This window comes from Littorina saxatilis, linkage group LG4 (genome assembly GCF_037325665.1).
Source record: "Littorina saxatilis isolate snail1 linkage group LG4, US_GU_Lsax_2.0, whole genome shotgun sequence".
Lineage (NCBI taxonomy): Eukaryota > Metazoa > Mollusca > Gastropoda > Littorinimorpha > Littorinidae > Littorina > Littorina saxatilis.
In genome coordinates this window covers 13,754,013-13,780,954 of record NC_090248.1, presented here as the reverse complement: position 1 = coordinate 13,780,954, position 26,942 = coordinate 13,754,013, and the positions used below count along the sequence as shown (strand labels likewise).

At 42.2% G+C, this 26,942-nt stretch overlaps 2 protein-coding genes across 2 annotated transcripts in view; both read left to right on the top strand.

Annotated features, from left to right (window-relative positions):
* Window positions 1-9,119, top strand: part of LOC138964020 (uncharacterized) — a 42,095-nt gene extending 32,976 nt beyond the window's left edge. The window contains exons 10-12 of the mRNA XM_070335897.1: window positions 389-496; window positions 7,034-7,126; window positions 8,146-9,119. Of these exons, the coding sequence (XP_070191998.1) occupies window positions 389-496; window positions 7,034-7,126; window positions 8,146-8,282 (338 nt within the window). The 3' untranslated portion in view covers window positions 8,283-9,119. The remainder of the gene's footprint in view (window positions 1-388; window positions 497-7,033; window positions 7,127-8,145) is intronic.
* Window positions 9,120-16,634: 7,515 nt separating this feature from the next.
* LOC138964018 (uncharacterized) lies at window positions 16,635-24,772 on the top strand. Its single transcript, XM_070335895.1, has 4 exons — window positions 16,635-17,656; window positions 19,703-19,832; window positions 23,513-23,634; window positions 23,960-24,772. The coding sequence occupies exons 1-4, from the start codon at window positions 17,569-17,571 to the stop codon at window positions 24,391-24,393; spliced, it is 774 nt and encodes a 257-aa protein (XP_070191996.1). The 5' UTR covers window positions 16,635-17,568; the 3' UTR covers window positions 24,394-24,772.
* Window positions 24,773-26,942: the final 2,170 nt, after the last annotated feature.

Genomic DNA, 26,942 nt, shown 5'->3' with positions numbered 1-26,942 from the left:
TTAGGAAGGGGAGGGGGGGGGGGGAGAGAAAATTGCTAACGCCCTGACCCAGGGTCGAACTCGCAACCTCTCGCTTCCGAGCACAAGTGCGTTACCACTCGGCCACCCAGTCCTCATGTCCCATGTAACCAGAATAGTTTCTCATGCCCTGTGTTGTTGCTGTCGTAATTTCCCCCGAAATCGGCGTATGCTGCCTGAATGGCGGGGTAACAACGGTCATACAAGTAAAAACCCACTCATGCAAAAACATGAGTGAACGTGGGAGTTTCACGAACGAAGAAGAAGAAACTGTCGTAATTGATCTCGAAATTTGACACGACGACGATGACGATGACGATGATGGTGATGATGACAACGATAATGACAATAACGATGAATATATTTACAGGTGCACGGCCGGGCCCAGCGGATCACGGTCGGGTGGACATTGACCCTCTGTCCAATATGTCGCGCCCTCCTGCCTACAGCATGAGGGCTCCTTACAAACCCATGAAACGTGAGAAACGCTCGCTCTCATCCCCCCCCCCCCCCCTCCACCTCCCCCCTCTTTATCTTTCTTTCTCTGCTTCTTCTGATTCTTTTTCTTTCTCAAGGATGTTGTTAGATTTTTTTGCTACTACAAATAATTTGTCAACATGGCCATGCAAGTTTCGGCAAGTTTCTGAAGTGTAAAGCAGTCCTTGGTCTCAACTTTCCCCCACCGTGAAAAAATTGCAGATCTTATGAATTGCAAAGTTGTCGGCGATTTGCAAGAAATGTCAGCGTGCTGTCGACGCTAAGGGTTATCCTAGGGCCTGCTTTCTCTCTCTCTCTCTCCTCCCCCCCCCCCCCTCTCCCTTAAAGTCCTAGATTTTTCTTTTATGTGACAAATTATTTGTTGCGAATTTACTCTACTTTTTAACATAGAGGGAGAATCGAGACGAGGGTCGTGGTGTATGTGTGTGTGTGTGTGTGTGTGTGTGTGTGCGTCTGTCTGTCTGTCTGTCTGTCTGTCTGTCTGTCTGTCTGTCTGTCTGTCTGTCTGTCTGTGCGTGTGTGTGTAGAGCGATTCAGACTAAACCACTGGACCGATCTTTATGGAATTTGACATGAGAGTTCCTGGGAATGATATCCCCAGACGTTTTTTTCTTTTTTTCGATAAATACCTTTGATGACGTCATATCCGGCTTTTTCTAAAAGTTGGCACTGTCACACCCTCATTTTTCAATCAAATTGATTGAAATTTTGGCCAAGCAATCTTCGACAAAGGCCGGACTCTGGTATTGCATTTCAGCTTGGTGGCTTAAAAACTAATGAATGAGTTTGGTCATTAAAAATCGGAAACTTGTAATTAAAATATTTTTTTTAAACGATCCAAAAATAATTTCATCTTATTCTTCGTCATTTTCGGATTCCAAAAACATATTACATATGTTATATTTGGATTACAAACAAGCTCTGAAAATTAAAAATATGAATATTATGATTAAAATTAATTTTCCGAAATCGATTTAAAAACAATTTAATCTTATTCCTTGTCGGTCCCTGATTCAAAAACATATAGATATGATATGTTTGGATTAAAAACAAACTCAGTAAGCTAAAAAGAATAGACATACAGAAAAGCGTGTTATCCTGCTCAGTGCGACCACAACCGCACTATTCTGCATGGCTTGTCGATTTCACTGCCTTTGTCACGAGCGGTGGACTGACGAAACTACGAGTCTTTGTGAAAAAAGCAGTTTGTTCAGTTTCATTCTGTGACTAAATGTTGTTATTTCGCCTTACGCGACTTGTTTTCTTTTGCCTCCGGTGTTGTTTTTAATTTTATTTTATACGTGTAGTATTTATTTCTTTTCTTCTTTTACTCTACTGCTGTCTTTCTTTCTTAATTGCTTTCTTACCAGCCATCCCTTCCTGTTCTCACTCATTCCCTTTTTCTTTTTATTTTTTATATCTTTCTTTTTTGATGTTTCCCGTTCCTGTTTTGTAACATGGCTGCTTTTCTTCTTATTATTTTATTTTATTTTATTTTATCATTTCTTTTTGTTGGGTGTCTCTTTCGGTTTGTTTGCTTGATCATATCCTTTTTCTGTCCGTGTCTCTAAATTTCTTTGTTTGTGTCTAAGTTCTGTTGATGGCTCTTCGCCTGTGTTTACATTTAGTCAAGTTTTGACTTAATATTTTAACAAAGACTGGGAATTGAGACGAGGGTCGTGGTGTGTGTGTGTGTGTGCGTGTGCGCGCGCGCGTGCGTGCGTGTGAGTGTGTGTGCGTGCGTGCGTGCGTGTCCCCGAAAACTACCGGGCCGATCTGCATGGAACTTAACAAATACTTCCAGACAATATCTCCAGACATGTTTTTTTCTCTTTTTTTCGATAAATGTCTTTGATGACGTCATATTTGGTTTTGAGTGAAAGTTGAGGTGGTGTAGGAAAATTGCATATCTTATTTTTTACATTTAGTCAAGTTTTGACTAAATGTTTTAACATAGAGAGGGAATCGAGACAAGGGTCATGGTGTATGTGTGTGTGTGTGTGTATATAGATCAGTTCCGAGAAAACTTCTGGACCGATCTTCATGAAACTTCACATGAGAGTTCCTGGGTATGATATCCTTAGACTGTTTTTTTCTTTTTTCCGGATAAATGTCTTCGATGACGTCATATCCGGCATTTAGTGAAACTTGAGGCGGCACTGTCACGCCCTCATTTTCAAACCAAATTGGTTGAAATTTTGGTCACGTAATCTTCGACGAAGCCCGGACTTTGGTATTGCATTTCAGCGTGGAGGCTTAACAATTAGTTAATGAGTTTGCTCATTACAGTTGTCATTAAAATGAAATTGTCGCAAACAGATTCAAAATTGATTGCATCGTATTCCTCATCAAATTCTGAATTTAAAAATATTACATATGTTATGTTTACTCTTAAAATGTGATCACAATTAACGAAAATAGGTTAATTAGTGCTACGATTAAAATGTAAGAAATCGATCCAAAAGTGGTTTCATCTTATTCGTTATAATTTTCTGATTCCAAAAACATATAGATATAATATGATTTATTCAAAACAAGTTCAGAAAGTTAAAAAGAATACAGAAAAGCGCGCTTTCCTGCTTACCGCAGTACGCTATTGCGCTATTCTGCCTCGTCAATTTCACTTTGTGTTGCACGGAAAAACTGCCGCAAGGATTGACGAAGCAGTATTGTCTCGGTAAAAAAAAAATGCAGTGCGTTCAGTTTCATTCTGTGATTTCAACAGCTTGACTAAATGTAGTAATTAAGACTCTTTCAACACGTCCACCCTATGACATGACTATACACTCAGAACGCATGCGCCAAAGCATATAAATAGCCTGCTGACAACCAAAATTGGGACATTTTGAAAAAAATATTGTATTTTGAAAAAAATATTGTAAAAAAACTAGTACATGTGGGGATTTACTTTTTGCACACAATTAAAGAAAGATTTTTCATTGTTTCAGAAATGTACTTTGTATTTGTCAAAAGGCTTGTTGTGTTTGTGTGGTATGCTATTGAAAATGTCAATAAATAGCCTGCTGACAACCAAAATTTGAAAATTTTGAAAAAAATATTGTATTTTGAAAAAAATATTGTAAAAAAACTAGTACATGTGGAGACTTACTTTTTGCACACAATTAAAGAAAGATCTTTCATTGTTTCAGAAATGTACTTTGTATTTGTCAAAAGGCTTGTTGTGTTTGTGTGGTATGCTATTGAAAATGTCAACAATTTAAATAAAAAAAAGTCCAGAGGCACCACATAAATACTACAGACATGTTTGAAAATATGCACAAAATGTTGTTAGTGAATACTCAAAAAAGAATTTACTAACCTGAATGATACAATGAGATGACTGGGTGATGACTATGATGAATATATCCATGTAGAAGAAAAGAAACACTTGCTGTCACAGTATTTACAGTGCCACAGAGCACAGCTCAACGCAAAACGCCACACCACATTCCAGGCACCAGAATCGAGTCCCATTGCGTTGGGTTTTATCCATAGAAGAAAAGAAACACTTGCTGTCACAGTATTTACAGTTTTTGTATAAATGACTTGTTTAGAACTCGGTTTATGCACGGAGAACATCCTTCTTTGTGTGCCACACTTCGAAGCACGGATCAACACAAAGCGCCACAGCCATGTGGCCACAGCCGGAACATTCCCGGCACCAGAATCGCGTCCGTCCGCTTGCATTGGGTTTTGGCCAAAGTAGCATTGACACCTCGAGCTCTTGATTTGGCTAATAGCTCATTCACCCTCATCACTCACTTATCCATCTATCACAACACCACTGTTTCATGCACACACAGTCACTACCTTCCTTCTGCACGCCGCTTCGCTTCGCAACAACACTGACAACTCGCGACATTTTGGAATCCTAAATATGAAACTAAGGCATGGGTTGGTCCCGTCAATGACCTGTAGTATCCAAACTAACCAATGAAATCAACTGTTCTGGGAGTTATTTGTCGCGTATGGTAATGCAGCCGACCTCTGAACCTATGACGTGGGTTTTCGTATGGAAAATCCCCAGCGTGGTATTTTCCACTTCCAACGCTACTATTAAGGCGGTGTGAGGCGAAGCGACTCACGCACCTTACGCACGGATTCTGGCGGCGTGCTGACAACGGCATGATCAGTGAACGCTTGTATTCGGGCGGCGCGTCGCGAAAAAGTTTTAAGCGACTGGTTTGAATTTTGAGAAAAACAAGAACTTGAAAAGGGCTCAATTCAAGTCAGTTATGCAACTCTACTTTAAAGGCATATGTACGCGCTCCCGTGTTTACAAAGTGTAGTTTGCCCATAATCGATGTCAAACGCACCATAAGACCATGTAATGACGATATGTCACCATGCGCGGACCATATACATGCATTACAGCTTGTTTTAGTCTTAGAGTCTCAAAAACTTTGGATGTAAACAAAGACGCGGAGTTATTTCCCTTGCGTCAACGCTACCTCTGTTGGCAAATCTATAAATAGGACGATCCAGATCAAAATGAAAATTAACATATCTCAACATTGAAGGGGTCCTAGACCACAATATTTTGCAGGGAACTTAATTTAGCATGTCTCCAGCTGTTGGTAAAGCAATTAGCGTGTATAGTCATCGAGTACATATGGCTTTAAAGCAAAAGAATTAGGCTGGTTTTTCATGTGACTTCTGCTCCCCTTTTATGTTATGTTACATGCCGCAAAACCGCCTAACAACGAATAATGTACTGATTGATTGTGACGAAATTGTATGGTTTCCGCTGTCAAAAAGCATGAATGCAGGACTGGTCCGGGACTAAAGGGAAGTAACCTTCGGTAAAACACCCGTGATCCAGAGTCAGATTGATTGATTGTTGTTGCTTGTTGGGTCCAGCGGACCATATAGGCCAATTAGGACCCCACAAGTTTAACATTACACATATTTGAATTAAACCAATTTCAATAAACAAAATCAGGAACATCACCCGAAGAGAACACAAAAGCTAAATCGAAACCCTACGTGTCAAGGATTTTTAAAATTCAAATCTTAAAATAAAGGCCAGATTCCCTCAAGAATCCAAGGAGAGCTGTAGAGCTGGCCTCTGTAAAATATGTTTCAAACTAGAGGTGTCAAAATACTTCACACACCCCGCGGGTTAGGGGGAAGAATGTACCCGATGCTCCCCAGCATGTCGTAAGAGGCGACTAACGGATTCTGTTTCTCCTTTTACCCTTGTTAAGTGTTTCTTGTATAGAATATAGTCAATGTTTGTACAGATTTTAGTCAAGCAGTATGTAAGAAATGTTAAGTCCTTTGTACTGGAAACTTGCATTCTCCCAGTAAGGTCATATATTGTACTACGTTGCAAGCCCCTGGAGCAAATTTTTGATTAGTGCTTTTGTGAACAAGAAACAATTGACAAGTGGCTCTATCCCATCTCCCCCCTTTCCCCGTCGCGATATAACCTTCGTGGTTGAAAACGACGTTAAACACCAAATAAAGAAAGAAAGAAAGAAAATACTTCACTCGTAAATCATACAGATCAGTGCATTCGGTGAGAAAATGGATGACAGTAAAACTATTATCACAGGTCCAGAGTCAGAGTTATCCCGCTTTGGAGCAGTTTTGTGACAGTTTTGTTTCACTTCTTGCCTCTATATCGACCGCACAAATTATCATCAGATAGTATCAACATTATTTGATTTCTAAGCCGCTAGCCTGTATAAATTGCGGAATCTGACGCTTGGCGTGATAACAGAAACTGAAGTCAAATAACACCGAAACGCTTGGCGTGATAACAGAAACTGAAGTCAAATAACACCGAAACGCTTGGCGTGATAACAGAAACTGAAGTCAAATAACACCGAAACGCTAGGAATGTCGGGGCCCCCGAAAACAACATGACAAGCTGGAAATAAAGTACCCGGAAACATTTGACTTTTGTGCAAATTGTTTCCTGGGCTTTCAAAGGCCAGTTTACATGCAATGTAATTGAGTTATGTGTAAACTGGCCTTTAGTTGAAACGCCTTATCATTATAGAAACCACGACATGTTACAATTTTGGTAGACTTTTATTGTCCTTGGTGAGTTTCCTCACGGAGTTCCCTCCCCGCCCCCCTGCATGCGTTTTAGATCAGTGGTGTATTCGTGTTTCGAGAAGTGTGGATTAAAGCCCCACTCCTTCCCGTGTTAACATGTTGGGTCAACATCTCAGAGCTGGCCGTCTACTTGGACACATACCAGCCTGGGTGCGCTCTGTACACAGTGGACATTCCTTATGAATTGATTTCATGAAAACCTCTTGTGATAGTTTAAAGAATTAATCCATCAAAGCATTCCAGTTTACCACAGCCGACAGTCAGGGTGTTGATTTTGATGCGTGGCTTTAGGGGAAGGATATTGTCTTTTTTTGGGTAAAAGCCTGGCAAGATCTAAGATGGAAAGATGTTTCCACGAGAAGGAGTGTGCCTTTAGTTCAAATCAAATCAGCTTGTAGCTACTGTTTAGGATGCTACTGTTATAGTGATATTAATGATGGTGCTTTGACAGCTGGCCCGAATCCCGGTCCGGCGGCGTACCAGACTGTCAACAAGGACAGTGGAAAGGGAATCACCCTCAAAGGACGCCACCCCATTCGCGCAAGTTAGACTGCATGTCTGTCTGTCTGTCTTTCTGTGTCTGAATGCCTGTCTGTCTGTCTGTCGGTCTGATTTTCTGTCTGATTAACTGTTTATCTGTCTGTCTGTCTGTCTGTCTGTCAGGCTGTCACACCGATCTTTGTATGTGTGTGTGTGTGTGTGTGTGTGTGTGTGTTGTGTGTGTGTGTGTGTGTGTGTGTTGTGTGTGTATTGTGTGTGTGTGTGTGTGTGTTGTGTGTGTGTGTTGTGTGTGTTGTGTGTGTGTGAGTGTGTTGTGTGTGTGTGTGTGTGTGTGTGTGTGTGTGTGTACACTAGTGCATCCTAAATGCCTGCGTGGTTGTGTACTATTATGTTTCGTAAGGGGACTACTTGCGCATGCCGATCCAGATATATATATATATGTACAGGGTGACCCAAAAAAAAGAGTACCCAAACAAAACGTCATAAATTGAACAAAAATAAAGCAATCTTCATAAAATGTATTTACACACACAAGTAGCCTCTGCATGATTTGCACAGACAATTTTAGCGTTCTAGCTTGTCTTCCAGGAAAGTTATGCTCATTCTACGGAACATGCTCCAAATGGCCTCCGCGCCGCTGCAGGCAAACTTGAACTCGCCGCGCAAAGTTATCAATCACCCGCACACTGTCACACCAAAGAGTGTATCCCTACTGTTGCGAGATTCCGCGAATGGTTGTTGTGATGGCTCTCTTGAGTTCTGTGATTGTCTGTGGGTTGTTCCTGTAGACGTTGTCTTCCAGGAACCCCCAAAGATAGAAATCTGGGGGATTTAAATCCGGGGGAGGCCATTTGGAGCATGTTCTGTAGAATGAGCATAACTTTCCTGAAAGACAAGCTAGAACGCTAACATTTTCTGTGCAAATCATGCAGAGGCTACTTGTGTGTGTAAATAAATTTTATGAAGATTGCTTTATTTTTGTTCAATTTATGACGTTTTGTTTGGGTACTCTTTTTGTTAGGTCACCCTGTAGATTAATTATTCTTTGAACTCTGTCGACAGAACAATGCATCCCAGCGCCCAACGCCTACATACCCAAACAAGGCTGTACACGCGCAGGAGCAGAATGTGGCCTGGGTCCCTCCCTGCGGAGTCGACACAGCCCGTGGGTGTACTCGGGCTTGAAGCGGATGCTCTAGGGCTTTGGGGTGCGGGCTGGGTTGGGTAAGGGGAAATAGGAAAGATAGAGGTTCGGCTTGGTCAGGTCAGGTAGGCTGTGGGACAGACTCGCTCGATAAAGTGCAGCAGGACACATGTATGGTTCAGGTGAACTGACAGGGGACAGTGCAGAACAGAAAGAGTGCAGATTTACTTACCAAGGGAATGGCGAAATTCAGGGCAGGATTTACCTGTTAACGACAAGTGTGGTACTGATAACATCTACTTTTCGTGGGAGGAAAACACATATGAGTGTACTGTTAGCCAAGAGTGTTTTTTTTAGGTTTTTTTTTTAGTGGATGTCAACAGTTTACCTCCGATAACACTGAACTTGTGAATAGTGCCGTGGCCGAAGTACAATCAGGACTTTGGGGTTGAGAGGGAGTGAAGGAATGTGGGGGGTTAAGCACAGCTAGTGTGTGTGTGTATCTTCACGTTCGCGTGTGCGTAAACTTCTGTGTCCGTCCGCGTGTATATTAATATAAACTTAAATCATGAAATACGACTGAAGTTTATTATTTTCTTTTTCCTAACTATTGAAATCGTATTTTCAAAGATCGAAATGGGAAGCGTCTTCGTAGAGTAAGAGAAAAACGAGTTCAGTTGTTTAATGGACTCCTTTGGACGTTAAACCTGAACATTTAAAACGGTACAGCGTGAAATGTGCTTTGAGTTGCGTGTTGTAACAGAAACTGTGGGGTTTTAATTTAGTTCAACAAGTCGGTGCATGTTATTACTTCTTTAAATCTGTTACGGGCTTTATTTTACTAGCCTGTTTCTGCTTTCATACAAAATAAAGTTGACATGACAAAAACTAATGTGTGCAATAACCAGAAGTTACTGTAAATGGTCAGACGTGTTTCTTTTCGTTTAAATTTCTTTTCGTGTGTGTGTGTGTGTGTGTGTGTGTGTGTGTGTGTGTGTGTGCCTTGCCTGCCTGCCTGCCTGCCTGCTCTTATTTACTGTGTTTAGTTTTTCAGTGCTGTTTTGGTTTCATATCAACTCTCAGAGCATAGTATTGCAAACACTGCATTGTCAAATCTATGTGTGCTAAGTTACAAATAATATAGGCGATCAAATCTTCACCCCATTCTTGTCAGACACAAATCGAGTACGGGAGAGTTACTAGTTCCGCACCGGTTATGGGAATCGTACCACTCGTTTTCCCAGAAAACGGGTGATGATGAAACGGAGCCAATGACTACGTAGCACAAAAGGGTAGTCTAAAGGAATAGACCCTATCGGTATTCCAAGCTCTCATAAGCTCTCGCAAACTTCAGAGCATAGCAAAGCATGTGGGACAGCGATCTCGCGCGAGCTGCGAAAGCCGAGGTTCGAAGTTCTCGCGACGTTCAACGCATAACAAAGAACGTGTCTCGCGAGAGCTGTTCAGATACCGAAAAGGTCTATTAACTCGCTGAAACGAAAATGGCGGATCGACACCATGCGGCGGCTAGGTGAGAAACAATCATTGTTAACGCTTTATGATGTTATTTTACATCATTTTGTTTTGCGTGACACTGTATCTGAATACGCAAAGACTAGATGAAATCTTGTTTTGTCACAAAGTTCAATGACTGACCTGCGATCCAGCCAAGTTTAGAGCAACCTGTCTCACCCTCATCATGTGCATGGCTTCTATATATTTATATATACGACTTGTCTCTGTCTGTGTGTGTGTGTACGTGTGTCCGCGATGCCAAGCCAAAGTTCTCGGTGGATCTTTTTCAAATTTGGAGACCGTATTCAGCTACACCCCGGACACAATCTCATCGATGAGATATTTCAACACGTGCTCTCAGTGCGCAGCGCTGAACCGATTTTGGTTTTTCTCTGGATCCATTCCCAGTAACTCTTCCTTATCTTCTCCAGTGTTTTCAGCCGCGTTTGTCTCCCTTCCTCCGTGCGGTGCGCCGGCAAAGCCGGCGTACACTCGGCTCGACTTCTTCCCGGCGCAGCCGTACCCGGCGAAGCGGGTATTCATCTAGTCTATCCATATATATATATACGACTTGTGTGTGTGTGTGTGTGTGTGTGTGTCCGCGATGCACGCTCAAGGTTCTCGATGGATCTGTTTTAAATTTGGTGGCCATATTCAGCTACACCTCGGACACAACCTGCTCGATGAGATATTTCAACACGTGCTCTCAGCGCTGAACCGATTTTGGTTTTTCTCTGGATCCATTCCCAGTAACTCTTCCTTATCTTCTCCAGTGTTTTCAGCGTTTATCTCCCTTCCTTCGTGTGGCGTCAATCCATATTCCCGTTACTACGTTACTATTTTTAGAATGTCACTGCACTGTCCAGAACGCTTTCATTGCACCCGTAAGTTGTCCTTACTGTAAAAGTGAAAAGGTCGAATCAATTTATAGCCACGCGAAAAATACACTGTCATCTATCTCTATATATTTATAGATATAGATATACATATATATATATATACGGCTTCTCTGTGTGTGTGTGTTTGTGTGTGTGTGTGGGCAACACCTGTGGATTGTAGAGTTCTGTTTGTGATGTGGTCTTTCGACTTTGGTGTGTCTGTATGTTCAGGCCTTCCTTTGAGAAGCCATAACAGTTATTCTCAATCCCGTTTGAGTGGACTTAGCCTTCAAAGGTGATTGTGGTGTTTCGGCACTCGGTTACATTTGGCGTCGTCGACAGCGATGGGACTCGACATGAAATGTTCAGGCCACTGAATCATTTTCGTGCTGTTCCCATTCCACCTGGGAGGGACCTAAGCTTGGCGGGTCCATGGTTCCGAACTTTGGGGACAAAGTTCATTCAAAGGGGGTCGAGTGTGACAGGGAGACTACCGTCGCCCTTCACAGCAGACTCTGCAGAGTTGTTCGCCTTAGAAGTTGTGGGCTTTCCTTGCATGTACCCGTAAGTTGTCCTCACTGTAAAAATGCAAAGGTCGAATCTATTTATAAAAAATTCCGCTGTCATCTATCTCTATATATTTATATATATAGATAGATATATACGGCTTCTGTGTCTGTGTGTGTGTGTGTGTGTGTGTGTGTGTGTGTGTGTGTGTGTGTGTGTAGGCAACACCTGTGGATTGTAGAGTTCTGTTTGTGATGGGGTCTGGCGGCTTTTGTCTGTCTGTATGTTCTGGCATTTGAGAAGCCATAACAGATAATATAGGGCTTAGAAATAAGCTCTAAAATTTTCAATCCCGTTTGACAGGACTTCGCCTTCAAAGGTGATTGTGGTGAACCGCCACGCTGTCTGTCTCTGTCCCGCGATTCACCCTGGCGAAGCCGGGTATTCCTCTAGTCGTTTAATATATGACTATACAGTTACGTGTATATCGTACCACTACCACTCTTGGTCATCTGTATGGTACCGGTGGTACGATTCAGATAATTCGTGGTACGATATGCATGACTACATATAAAATTAAATGTGTGTGTTTGTTGTGAACGGTTTTCAGCAAGCAAAAGCAGAGAAAAATGGATTGCGTGTGTTTTGTGTTACCAATGGGCACACAAAAAGTGCACATCAAGTGAGGGTTTCACTTACATTTGCCACCATTGTGATGATTCCAGTGAATAGACACTTGACTGTCAAAACAGTGATTTGAAAGTAAATAGCCTGATTTTGCGTAAGTGTTGCCATGCTGTGTGCTGCAAATTTTGGACTAAAACGGTTTTGTTGTATTGTTTATATTTGAATAAAACAGGTCATGCCTATCGTACCTGCGGGTTATTGTTATAGTAACCGTGGTACGAATCCAGTGCAGTGACCTGGTGGTACTTATTGAAGACCCAGTCTTTTGATTCGTATATACCTTTCGAAGGAAAAGAACAACATTTTGTGGTGTCTAATGTGTGTACCATCTGGTAATATAAAACATACTATGTACATGGTAGAACCATATTGGCACTATGCAAGGTGCAAGCTAGTTAGTTAGTTAGTTAGTTGTTGTTTTTGGGGTCCAGCGGACCACATAGACCAAATCAGGACCCCACAAGTTTAACATTACACATATTTGAATTGAACCAATTTTACTGAACAAAATTAGGAACGTCACCCGAAGGGAACATAAAGCTAAATCGAAACCCAACGTGTCAAGGATTTTTAAAATTCAAATCTTTGTGCCTGTTATTTCGACCCCAAAAGCTAATTTTTGTCTTTCTATGCCTATGCTGTGAGACATAATCGCTATTATTTCTTTGAGAAAAAAAGGTAGAAAGAACGATTTACGACTCCAACATTTTTTCGATTTTGTGATAATTGTTTTGATTCTGACAGGAGACGGTCAGGTTTTTGACTCACATGCGAAGCAAAAGTGAGTCTATGTACTCACCCGAGTCGTCCGTCCGTCCGTCCGGCCGGCCGTCCGGCCGTCCGGAAAACTTTAACGTTGGATATTTCTTGGACACTATTCAGTCTATCAGTACCAAATTTGGCAAGATGGTGTATGATGACAAGGCCCCAAAAAACATACATAGCATCTTGACCTTGCTTCAAGGTCAAGGTCGCAGGGGCCATAAATGTTGTCTAAAAAACAGCTATTTTTCACATTTTTCACATTTTCTCTGAAGTTTTTGAGATTGAATACCTCACCTATATATGATATATAGGGCAAAGTAAGCCCCATCTTTTGATACCAGTTTGGTTTAACTTGCTTCAAGGTCAAGGTCACAGGAGCTCTTCAAAGTTGGATTGTATACACATTTTGAAGTGACCTTGACCCTGAACTATGGAAGATAACTGTTTCAAACTTAAAAATTATGTGGGGCACATGTTATGCTTTCATCATGAGACACATTTGGTCACATATGATCAAGGTCAAGGTCACTTTGACCCTTATGAAATGTGACCAAAATAAGGTAGTGAACCACTAAAAGTGACCATATCTCATGGTAGAAAGAGCCAATAAGCACCATTGTACTTCCTATGTCTTGAATTAACAGCTTTGTGTTGCATGACCTTGGATGACCTTGACCTTGGGTCAAGGTCACATGTATTTTGGTAGGAAAAATGTGTAAAGCAGTTCTTAGTGTATGATGTCATTGCTAGGTTTAGGTCAAGCATGTGAGTCGTATGGGCTTTGCCCTTCTTGTTATTGGTTGCTATGGTAACCGTACTGGCTACAGTTATATAATTATGCTTAGTAGTTATAGAGTTATACTTGCCTAGCTCTAAAGAGACACATTTGTAACATGTTATGTTCAAGGAAAACATTCTCTTTCTTTTTTTGAACTTTGTTTTGTCGGTGTATTCATGACAAGACTTTTCAGTTATTTATAGATACAGGTAATTTGTTATTATGCGGACAGAAGTACACGGATATCGTATTTATGTAGACGCTGCGGTAACACACAGGTGCACTCGGGTGTGACCGCCAATATAGTACAAGGCCTGAAACTTTCCACGCTGCTTGTGCATATTATGTATCTGTAGGTGTGTGCGTGTGTGTGTGTGTGCGCGTGTGTGTGTGTGTGTGTGTGTGTGTGACTTGGGATGTGTGTGAGAGAGAGAAAGAGCCGATTTGTCCTTCGCTGGGGGTATACAGTACCGTGGCATTGCACTTCAACTTTAATTAGTAGTAGTACAGACCTGTACGGTCAAAGGGATGATGCGTAAAGGGAAAGGCTTTCAGATCGCTTTCATAAGATTCTGCGTTACAAATAATGCCGCTCACGCGCAGGAGGTCGGCTTTGCAAAAGAAAGTATTTTGAGAGCGTAATTAAATATCGCAGAACGTGACAGGCGAAGAAACTGAGAGCACCCTTTGTGATGGTTAGTTTAGTTTTTTCCATTGAGTTACTTCCTGGTTTTTTGACTCACATGCGAAGCAAAAGTGAGTCTATGTACTCACCCGAGTCATCCGTCCGTCCGTCCCCCCCCGTCCGTCCGGCCGGCCAACTTTAACGTTGGATATTTCTTGGACACTATTCAGTCTATCAGTACCAAATTTGGCAAGATGGTGTATGATGACAAGGCCCCAAAAAACATACATAGCATCTTGACCTTGCTTCAAGGTCAAGGTCGCAGGGGCCCTAAATGTTGTCTAAAAAACAGCTATTTTTCCCATTTTCTCTGAAGTTTTTGAGATTTAATACCTCACCTATATATGATATATAGGGCAAAGTAAGCCCCATCTTTTGATACCAGTTTGGTTTACCTTGCTTCAAGGCCAAGGTCACAGGAGCTCTTCAAAGTTGGATTGTATACATATTTTGAAGTGACCTTGACCCTGAACTATGGAAGATAACTGTTTCAAACGTAAAAATTATGTGGGGCACATGTTATGCTTTCATCATGAGACACATTTGGTCACATATGATCAAGGTCAAGGTCACTTTGACCCTTATGAAATGTGACCAAAATAAGGTAGTGAACCACTAAAAGTGACCATATCTCATGGTAGAAAGAGCCAATAAGCACCATTGTACTTCCTATGTCTTGAATTAACAGCTTTGTCTTGACCTTGGGTCAAGGTCACATGTAGTTTGGTAGGAAAAATGTGTAAAACAGTTCTTAGTGTATGATGTCATTGCTAGGTTTAGTTATTTGACCTTGACCCTGAAGGGTTGCGCAACCCCCATAACCCCCATAACCCCCCCGGGAGTCCGGCCCTGAATAAGTTGCCTGCACACCGTTGCCATTGGCGTGTTCTCCAGTCTAGTCATTTTTCTGAAGCGTAAGACTGTGTGGGTGGAAGGCTTTATGCACATGTTCTTTCAGTGGTCCACCTTTTATGAGTGCTGCTGATAACTAAGTGGAACACACAACTGATTACCCCCACACACACACACACACACACACACACACACACACACACACACACACATATATACACACACACACACACACATTCAACAGAGAGAGAGAGGGGCAAAGAGACAGAGACAGACACTGAGAGAGACAGAGAGACAGACGGACAGACAGACAGAGAGAGAAAGAGACAGAGAGGCTGACAGACAGACTGACTGACTGACTGACTGATCTTTAATATATAAGGTCTTACAACCTGTCCTTACTACATATTAAACACACACAAAACATCATATTACATGAAGTTATTATATACATATAAGCGAAGCAAACAGAGAGACGATCAGACAAAACAACAAACTACAAGCCAATAAACTAATAAACAAAAAAGACAAATTCAAACAAACAAACTAACAACACAAGAAGCATGCCTAATACAACATAGAGAAAGAGAGCGAGAGAGTATCAACTGCATACATATTTATGACGCAGCATTGAATACAAGCGTGCAGTTTATTGATGTTTTCAAAGTGCCGTTTTACAGCTGGGACTTGACAAAACAAAAGTGAGCCATTCAAATCGGGTAGCCCCAAATCACAGTAGCAATGACTCGACTTGAACAGTCTTGAGTCGAGCGTTTGAAAATGCCTGAGCCTGAAGGCGGGTGTAACTTACACCTCTTGGTATCAGTCTGTCTTAGAGATGAGGACGACAGTTGGCCACATGGCCAGAATAGCGCGCTGCATTTTCCTGCATAGAACTAAGGCGCGTCTGCTGCGACGGTGCCTGAGCTAAACATTGGTGGGCACTGCTCACAGCCCGGCACACGGCACTGTAAACATTCCCCGTCCCTTCACCTCTCTCGACACCATCCGCCCTACCCTTGGTCGCATGCCTGTGAAGGCTTACTAGTGCGTTTTGTTGACTCGGGAGCTGGATTTATCTTTAGCCGACACATTTTTTTTAATCTGCTTCTTGACAGACTTATTTTTTTAAGGGTAATGTAGTCTTCCAAGAGTAGGTGGGGTTTTGCTTCTGAAGCTGCGTAAATGCCACAACTTAAAAGCTCGGTAAATGCCACGCGTGGGGTGGTTGAGTTTCGAACAAGCAAACCATGTTTGTTCAGTTTGAGCAAACCACCATTGCTATCTAGTACGTAATCGTGTTTGGGAGCACTGTTTAAAACACTTGTTGGCCGTTCAATTGAACTTAACTTGATGAGTAAGAATGATCATCGTATCCTTCATACAGCCAGTTCTGCCTGTTGTCAGATTGTTTTATGTTAATTGCAAGTACCTGCACCTACGTAGGGAAGTTTTTGTGTGATAATCATTAACAAAAAATAAATTGTGTACGGAATGATTTTGGGATTCAGTTCTTTACTCCTAACACAACAATTTAGAAACATTCTTGTAAATGTACACTCAGTAGAGCAGAATTACATTTGAATCCACAAAAATCCGGCCTATATGTTTACGGGAGGTACTGACAATTGCGAAGTGTTATCATGCGTGTAAGACTCGGGTAGCGCGGGGCTGAAAAGAAACAGGAATGTACCCCATGTCAGTCACGAGTCGTTTCGCGACCTCCAACACACACACACACACACCCTCAGCGCTTCAGTACTCGGTCAGCTGAAAGGCAAGGACTACTAGTCAGCAGTCCTTGCTGAAAGGGTAAACAACGACGGGTGACAGCGACACAGAGCAGACGCGCGTTGTTCGTACCTGCGAATTTAGTGGTGATAACGAAACTATATACCTTTACGTCCACACGACTAAACCTACTGACTGGTGGTGGGCTAAACAAGGCGAAACTGCGAAGAAGAACAACAACTCCAAAGGGAAAAAACACTTTATATCCAAACTGTGTACCAATGTATCTATGATACCAGGTGCGCACAGCAGCGGCGAAGAAGGAAACAGTGGGACTAAAAGTACATGTACAACCGGCGGTCAGCGCAGTGTTCACATTAAATTAAGCGAGTTCAAACGTTGCTGGCAAAAATACGGTCAGCTTAATATAGAGACTGAAAAGTGTTCATGGTCATGACCATTAGTCAGCAAGCATATATTGGTATAATGGCCAATGTTTGTCTGGGCTAAACCTGGGAACAAAAAAGTCGATGCCCCTACCATCTAACACGAGAGAAAAAATCGAAACGAATGGCTGAATAAAACAAAACACTAATTTAGTTCACTGCAAAAGCTCGCTTGAAATGGTTTGTATCTCTGCCGCAGCTCAAGAATTAAACAAAGAAAACAGTTGCACTTGTGTTGTGATGAGATAAACAAAAAATACGATTTTGGTTTTATTCATTGGACATCTTGTTTGTGCAGGCCTTAGTTTTTGATACCTACTAGGTATTCATCTCACAAAAACAATTTAGTTCGATGTGAAAGTGTGTGTGTAGTCTATCTCAACACACTGTGCAGTATAATTCTGAGAATTCTGAAGAGCCAGTGAGAGTTTCACGGAAATTGAGAAGATTGCACTTGACTTCAAGCTTCAAACAGGGAAGATATTCAGTCTTTCGTCATGGACGTCATCTTCATGAAACGCGTGACATCATCCACGGTTTGGACGACATTTGTTATTTGGAGTGCAGCTCACATTGTCGTTACTGGTGAGTGATTACCGTGTAACTAGTATTCTGAATGCGTGTGCATGCCGGGATCTCTCTTGACAGCAGGGATGGGCTCACATATATTCTAGACACATCAGTAGATACATTTACACATTGGCTTGAACTGAGGCCAACGGGGAAAACATTTCGTGTCTTCATCGTTATTAAATGCCTCACGGGAATGCGGCTTATATCTGGAAGCAATTTTTGTTCTCCATGCTTGAGAGTTGTAAATTGTATTACATTGTACTGATTTTGCACTTGAAGTTCTCGTTCTCTACCGGCTATACCACCCTAGCCCCCTCAAATTATCAGGGCTGGTGGGAAAAATAGGAGCGAGCGGGTTACAGTAATGAAAGTTCGTCAATCGTAAGTTAAACTTAAGCCCAAACAAAATCAATCAATCAGTCAGTCAATCAATCAATCAATCAATGCTCTATCCTCCGTTTTTATTTGTTTACGGTAAAGTACATTAGTTGCCGATGTGTTCGTGTTCTACTATAAGTTTCGATCGAGGTGAAGCTCACCACTCAAATAATACGACAGGTTTGAAACTAGACTAAGTAAGCACGTACAGTTAAGGTTGAACGCACGTGTCGGTAAATAGCTACGGTATACATGTACCAGAAGACCCATTGACTGCGGGGTACAAGACTGTGTAATTTAGGGTAACACAACACTGCCTCCTTTGTATCAATCTAGTACAAGTACCAGATACGGATGAATTAGTTTCGGGACTGCCACGAAGATTAAAACAACAAATACTGCTGCGTGGTGGTTACACTTCTTAAAAAAATGTTTCAGGCACGCTCATCACTGGTACGTTTATGGAAAAGGATAAAACTCTAAGAAAGCAAAAACAGAAAGCCGTTTCTTTTTCTTTTGTCTTTTTTTTTTAACAGCGAATGACCATAGCATGCCACGACGGTATGGGCCAGTTCGATCCAAGAAGACTTTCAATTTAAAGAATGAGAAACAGAAATAAAGATTGACAGTCAGAGAAGACTGAGAGAGTTTCTGTCCCTTCAAGATTTTGTTTCTATTTATTTATTTATTTATTTTTGTAGGCATACATTTTCCACAACCCGATGGCCCGTTTAATAACATTTAAACAACTTGCTGTCTTGCAAAAAACACCGTGTTTGTAATAATACATCAATGCAGGTAATCTTACCGAAAGCCTTCAGTCACTCAAACATTATGGCAAGAACAATGTACCGTAGAATGGCGGACGGAGGAAGGACATCAACCAAAAAACATTAATTTTGTACCCTGCTCATACCGCGAAGGAACCTACCCCCTCCTGAAAACAAATGAAACACGCCAATTAAGGTTGATGCCCAAGCGTGAAGTGGTTCAGCTTTAATCTGGGTCACAACAAACTTCCCTGCGGGTCCCACTGCGAGTTACGGAAGACGTAGTTTGAGGAATGTCAAAGGAATCAAAACAAACCAACTTTAGTTGTAGATACTTTTTATTCGGTTATGTTTTGAAGCACATGCAGTGTCTGAACAGTAGTAGATGTAGTGCGCTGTGGATTTTACAATGAAACTTGTCCTAGCTTTGACAGCTGTGTTGCAGTGTCTGAACAGTAGTAGACATAGTGCGCTGTGGGTTTTACAATGAAACTTGTCCTAGCTTTGACAGCTGTGTTGCAGTGTCTGAACAGTAGTAGATATAGTGCGCTGTGGGTTTTACAATGAAACTTGTCCTAGCTTTGACAGCTGTGTTGCAGTGTCTGAACAGTAGTAGATATAGTGCGCTGTGGGTTTTACAATGAAACTTGTCCTAGCTTTGCGCGAGTTACTGAAACACATTCAGGGTGACCCACACACATATACACACACACACACACACACACACACACACACACACACACACACACACACACACACACACACACACGCGCGCGCGCGCGCGCGGTAGACTGACGCGGGTACCGAGTTATTTCCTCATTTGTTTGATCACAAATTTTAAAAAAAATTGTTAAAACAGTTGTTACTGTCACTCTGTCCTCATGCAATATTTTGCTCTGCTTCCTGACAGTAAAATCCGACGATAACGATGACGACCACACAACCACCAGAAACAGCGAAGACGACCACTGTGGTGGAAACTGCAGCTACGGTTGCTGTGGCAACAACGAGTGCTGCGACTCCTCTGGCAGTATTCCTAGGTGAGGGATATTGTGTGTGTGTGTGTGTGTGTGCGCGTGTGCGTGCGTGTGTGTGTGCGTGCGTGCGTGCGTGCGTGTGTATGTGTGTCGTGTGTGTGTGAGAGAGAGAGGGATGATTAAAAGACACACACACACACACACACACACACACACACACAGAGTCCGGAAAAGAAAAACAGCAAAGCGAAGGGGGGGGGGTGCGGGCGAGTAGAGATGAGGGATATAGAACGACGAAGGAACAAGGTTTCTTCCTTTTTCTTTTCGTTTTAATTTTTCTTTTCTTTTTTCAGTTTTCAAATTTGACCCTGTGTTTTCGTTCATTTCTTTTATTTCCTTATTTCTTTTTATTTATCTCTCTTTCTTTCTTTCTTTCTTCTTTTCTTTCTTTTTTTTTCTCTTTTCCGAGGTGAACAAGGCTGAAAAAACCCGGATGTATGACTGGTATCCTCCTAGATCATCTCACATTTCTTGTTCTTCTGCTTCGTCTTCTTTTTCTTTTCTTACAATTATAACTAGAGACATTTTGTCCGCTTTTTTTTTTTTTAATTAAAAACAAAATCAATATCTGGAAAAAAATTCATGACACTCAGCCTGACGTTAAAGTAAGACAAAGCACATCCTGTTCAATCCTACAGAAAGACAACCTTTCTCTTCTTGTTCTTGCTCTGCCTGTCTTTCAGTCTTTCAGTTTGTCTGTCTGTCTGTTTATTTCTCTCAGACACACACACTCTCTCTCTCTCTCTCTCTCTCTCTCTCTCTCTCTCTCTCTCTCTCTCTCTCTCTCTCTCTCACAGACATTTGTATTAGAAGTAAGGACCGGTTGTAAGAAAAGGCGTCGCCTTAAACCTCTATCCTTGAAAAATAAAGTTCCATCGGAATTTGTGAGAGTCCCAATGAGTCTCAATACTTTCAAAAAACACCTTTCATTGTATTTAATGTTAAATTACGAACATTCACAGTGATGGAAAACTTTTAATTTTTTTATTTTTTGTCCAAAGCATCAATGTTCATTATATCCACACAAAAACACTCAAAGTTTTGATAACACATTTACTCATGCATGTTTATTCAGCATTGTTCTCACTATCTATCTATCTATTTATATATACGACTAGTGTCTGTCTGTCGGTCTGTCTGTCTGTTCGCGATGCACGGCCAAAGTTCTCGGTGGATCTTTTTCAAATTTGGACACCGTATTCAGCTACACCCCGGACACAACCTCATCGATGAGATATTTCAACACGTGCTCTCAGCGCGCAGCGCTGAACCGATTTTGGTTTTTCGCGCGCAGCGCTGAACCGATTTTGGTTTTTCTCTCGATCCATTCCCAGTAACTCTTCCTTATCTTCTCCAGTGTTTTCAGCCGCGTTTGTCTCCCTTCCTCCGTGCGGTGCGCCGGCGTACACCCGGCAAAGCCGGGTCCCAGGCGCAGCCTGGTATTCGGCTCTACTTCTTCCCGGCGAAGCCGGTACCCGGCGAAGCGGGTATTCATCTAGTCTATATATATTACGGCTTGTGTCTGTCTGTGTGTGTGTGTGTTCGCGATGCGCGGCCAAAGTTCTCGATGGATCTGCTTCAAATTTGGTGGGCATCTTCAGGTAGACCCCGGACACAACCTGGTCGATGAGAATTTTCAACACGTGCTCTCAGCGCGCAGCGCTGAGTCGATTCTGGTTTTTCTGTTAATCTTCCCAGATCCATTCCCAGTAACTCTTCCTTATCTTCTCCAGTGTTTTGCGTTTATCTCCCTTCCTTCGTGTGGCGTCAATCCATATTCCCGTTACTATTTTTAGAAGGTCACTGTCCACAACGCTTTCATCCCGGCGAAGCCGGATATTCCCGTTACTATTTTTAGAAGGTCACTGTCCACAACGCTTTCATCCCGGCGAAGCCGGGTATTCCTCTACTTCTTCCCGGCGAAGCCGGGTATTTGGCTCTATATTGTACTTCTTCCCGGCGAAGCCGGATATCATTCGGCTCTACTTCTTCCCGGCGAAGCGGGTTTTCATTCTAGTGTTACATATATATGACGCTTAATATTTGTGTATAATCTGTAATGTGTAAATATTCATTTGATGTTGTTTTTTCTCTACTTTTTTTCTCTCTTTTTTTCTACGTGAATGTCCGTGTACATATGTGTTAGATTAGTCCCCTCTCTGGGCGAGGGCTGGTTGAAAAAAAGCTCGTTGTATTGCTTATGCCACAGCCCTCAAAAAATAAAATTTGATTTGATTTGATACCTCTCTCTCTCTCTCTCTCTCTCTCTCTCTCTCTCTCTCTCTCTCTCTCTCTCTCTCTCTCTCTCTTCCTCCCTCTCCCTCTTTCCCTCTCTCTCTCTTCCTCCCTCTCTCTCTCTTCCTCCCTATCTCTCTCTCTCCCTTTCTCACACACACACACACACACACACACACACTCTCTCTCTCTCTCTCTTTCTCTTTCTCTCTCCCTCTCTCTCGTTCAGTCCCTCCCTCCACCTATCTCCCTCCCTCCCGAAGTCCGAGTCAGTCTCCCTTACTTGATATCTTACTATACTTTTTACCACTGTGCTAGCCTGTGTGTTTATCCCCGAGTACGCAGTAGGAGGGTCCAGCAGACTTTAATTGTGTGTCTGTGTATCTGTCTGTCTGTCTGTCCGTCTGGACTTAACAGCTTATTGCTGGGAAACTACTGGGCGCAGTTCGTTCAAAAGTTGATACACTAACTTGATAATAGGTCCGATTGATCGTATTAAAACTTCATAATGTTACCTGGGACCTAAATGCGAAATATTCCACAAAAACGACTCTTAACAGGGGGGGAGTTTTTGCGGTGGGAGGCTGGTCGCTTTGCGAACAGCCTGAACTAAAGGGGAGACTTGGGCGGCTGAGCCGAACACGTCACGCAGTGACGAGAAAAGCATGATTTGCAAGACAGCCGACGGGTGGGGATTTGGTCTCGGCAAAGAAACTATTGGTTTCGGTGAAAGAGAGACAGAGAGCACGAGAGAGTCTATGGCCAAAGTGATCCGGGTTCGATTCCCGGCATGGGCGGTCTATTTTATTTTTTTAAAATTCTTGTTTACTATTGTTTATTATGAACGTTTTAATGTTTTATTTTACTCTAATAGTTTTTTTAATTGTGTAAAATAAATAAATAATTTTTTTAAATTTTTTTTAATCCAAGTGATCCGGGTTTGATTCCCGGCATTGGCGGTCAATTTTTAAATTTTTTTTTTATTTCTTGTTTACTATTGTTTATTATGAACGTTTTAATGTTTTATTTTAAATAATTTTTTTTTAATTGTGTAAAATAAATAAATAAATTTTTTTTTTTTAAATCCAAGTGATCCGGGTTCGATTCCCGGCATGGGCGGTCAAATTTTTTTTTTTTTTTAATTCTTGTTTACTATTGTTTATTATGAACGTTTTAATGTTTTATTTTACTCTAATAATTTTTTTAATTGTGTAAAATAAATAAATAATTTTTTTTTTTTAATCCACGTGCACAAGACAGAAACTTTCATACTGGGGGAGCGAGCCAGTCTGAAGAGTACTCGTACTCGGGTCCAGCGCCAGCGTTTTTTTATTTAGTCTAGCAAATGAGTTTGCATACCGCTGCCTGTGATTTACTACGATTTCTGTAGATTGTTTAATCCAGAGATATCTTGAGTATACTATCTTGTGTGTATTCCACACGTGCAGCTACACGGTGCAGATAATCGCAGTGGTGGGAGCCTTCCTCGTGTCGCTGGTGCTCCTGGTGCTGTGCTTTGTGCGCTACCACTGTGTCAACAAGATCAGGACCAGAAACGGCCAAAGACGAGGTAGGGTCATGCACCATTTAATAATGTATTGACTTTGTTCGTTTGCTTCCGTTTGTTTTTATTATGGTTCCGCTGTCTTAAAGGAATAGATGATTTTCGGAAAAAACATTTTCATGGCAGTGTCTTGTCAATTTGTCTGTTTTAGTCTCTATGAAGTTGTTTTTAGCTACACTTGTTTCAGTCTTGTTTGACCGTGGATGGATGGTTATACCGAACTCAGTAAAGCTTGGTCAAGTTGTATTGTTGTTGTCGAGGCTCACCCAGTGTTTATTTCAATTAATTCTTCATTAATTATTCCCTCAACTCTCCTTCTTCTCTTCCACAGGAAACAATCAGAGGAGTGGCAGAAATTCCTCGGTGTTTACACTAAACGTTCCTCGGCAAAATATGGAACGACTTTTCAACGCTCTCTCAAACTGGGAATGGCCAGCAAATCAAGGGGCGCAACCCGTGCAACCCCCGCCATACAGTGAACATGATCCAGTTAGCTCCCCTGACTCGCCTGAAAACAACGCAGCACAGTCAGACCTGCCGCCAGCGTATCGCGATGTCGTGAAAGACACAGTGATTGTGGTACCAGTACCAGGGGAAACAGAAATCTCAACACAAGCCGAAAGAAGTGGAAACTCTGGTGAAAGGAGTGAACACTCTGGTGAAAGGAGTGGAAACTCTGGTGAAAGGAGTGGAAACTCTGGTGAAAGGAGTGGAAACTCTGGTGAAAGGAGTGAAAACTCTGGTGAAAGGAGTGAACACATTTGACGTTGCTTTCATTCAGCCGGGCCTTAGAATTGTGGTGAAAAATGATAGTACGGTTCCAACGTCGTGCTGCCTCCGGAGTTGCTGTCTGAGCGAACGACGAAGAAGACAACGTCGTGCTGATTGTTGTTCTAATTGAGATGAATTGCTGAATAGTCCACGCGACTTCAACTGAACTTTTCGATGGTTTCTTTGACTGTGGACAAAAAGTTGTGCGCACCATAGACCTATATTAGATAGGTCCCTGTGCGCACCAACTGAATGCGAGGTCACCAAATCTGTGACAACGTTGGAAAAAAACTATTATATGGCAAAACGGATGTGTCGGAAATAAAGTGAATAAAAAAAAAACAAGAAAAAAGTGATTAGAAATAAAGAGGATTTGCTGAGTGCATTCGTAAAATACAATGAAAACTAGTGAATGCTGAGACGCGGCTCTGAGACACAGCCCTGCGGGCCAAATGTGTTGAATCAGCTGGTCACAAGCTTAGTATGTGTTAACTACACATTCTTACTTGAAATCGTACAAGATTTTGTGCTGATGTACGGAGGAAATGAAACACTTAATTCCGAATTAATTTGTAACTTTGAGATACTTGTAGGTAGCCACAACAAACATATATTTCATTGCTCAACAAGCTGTACAATTTGTGCGTTAGACTGTAAAAGTGAAAGCCAGTGCATAATTTATCCAGAGACACATGCTCCGATGAACATAGTTGCGAGAAAACATTCTGAGACATTCTGTAATGTTTCAAACACAAAGGGCAGGGCCGGACCAAGTTCGTTTGAGGGGGGGGGGGGGGGGGGGGGTTCAACTGAAGGCAGGGGTCCAGGGGCCGCCGAGGGCCCGGTGGGGTGCAGGGGCAACGCCCCGCTGGGGGGGTCTGGGTGGCAAAGCCTCCCAGAAGCCGAGAAAATTTTGCATTTGTGAGGTCATTTTTGTGTCTTTCCTTGTAACTGGGAATCAAAATTACACATTTTCAACAGTAACAAAATACTTCAGATATTCATTTACCATAGTGGTTCAGTGGAATAATCCCAAAGACATATATGCCTAGTAAATAAGTCTGACAGGACTCTTTACTTGGAATACTTAAATTCAAGCAAACAAGCAATGATTACAACATCTGGAATACAAAGGAGAAGTGATATGAGAGATGTTGTATGGTGAACAATGACACAATACTTCAGTGAGGCAACTTGCGGCCAAATGGATGGTGAATGATATTCCTCTACCTAGTGCACTTGTTTACCAATGGGAGTTAGGGGACGAGCTTAAAAAGTCCACTTTTGTTTTCTCTGAGAGGTACATCGGATGGCCAGGGGGGGGGGGGGGGGGGGTTCCAGAACCCAGGAACCCCACCCCCCCCCCCCCAGATCCGGCGCTGAAGGGTTCCAATAGATCCATGACTATCACATACAAAATTCAGGACACTTTCCCCCTGGTTAACTGAGGTAAGTGGCTGACACCAGAAAGCATAATATATAGTGTGCATGATCACGAACTTTTCCAGTTAAAATTGATCTGATGTAGGCAAAATGCCAACACAACTATTGTACATAAACCAAAAACTTGCATTGTATGATGTGTGTGGGGGGGTGTGTGCGTGTGTGTGTGTGTGTGTGTGTGTGTGAGAGAGAGAGAGAGAGAGAGAGAGAGAGAGAGAGAGAGAGAGAGAGAGAGAGAGAGAGAGAGAGAGAGAGAGAGAGAGAGAGAGAGACTTGATAACCATTAACACGTGTTTTGTAAGTGTGATGCTCCAGTTTAGGGGACACCAACCATGCATTCTTGCCGAATGGATTGTCCACTGACAATGTTGCGTGCTTTTGTAATTCGATCACTGGCTGATTGAAATGTGTAGTTTCACTTGATTGAATAAACGTTTTGATACATATACGTATGGCTTCTCGATGTGGGTTTGTTACTCTTGGTGGTGGTGTTGGCGGTGGTGGGAGGGGATGACTTATCTTAATTCACACTCTAAGCTTTTAATTACATAAAGTATATTTCTATGACATGCACACTTAGTCTTAAGGGCAGCGCACATTTTATACAAACATGCAGAGAAGTCCGAAGATCTTCAATAAATTCTCTGAGATTTGCCGCTACATCCACGAAATTCCCCAGCTACAATATGTTCATCATTTTGCTCTCTCTCTCTCTCTCTCTCTCTCTCTCTCTCTCTCTCTCTCTCTCTCTCTCAGTCTTTCTGTCTTCTCTCTCTGTCTGTCTCTTTCTCTGTCTATTTCTGTCTCTCTCTCTGTCTCTCCATCCTATCTCTCTCCCACTATCCTCTCGACCGTCCCCCTTCTCATCTCTCACCCCCCTCTCTCTATCCTCTCTCTCTCTCTCCATCATCTCTCTTCATCCCCCCCCCTCTCTCTCTCTGCATAATTCTCTCTTTCTCTCAGCTCTCCTGGCATCCTATCTCTCACTCTTCATCCTCTCTCTCTCGATCTCCGGCTCTCTCTTCTTCCTCTCTATCCTATCTCTCTTTCTCCCTCTTTCTCTCTCCCTATTTCTCTCTCTTTCAGTCTCGCTCTCTCCA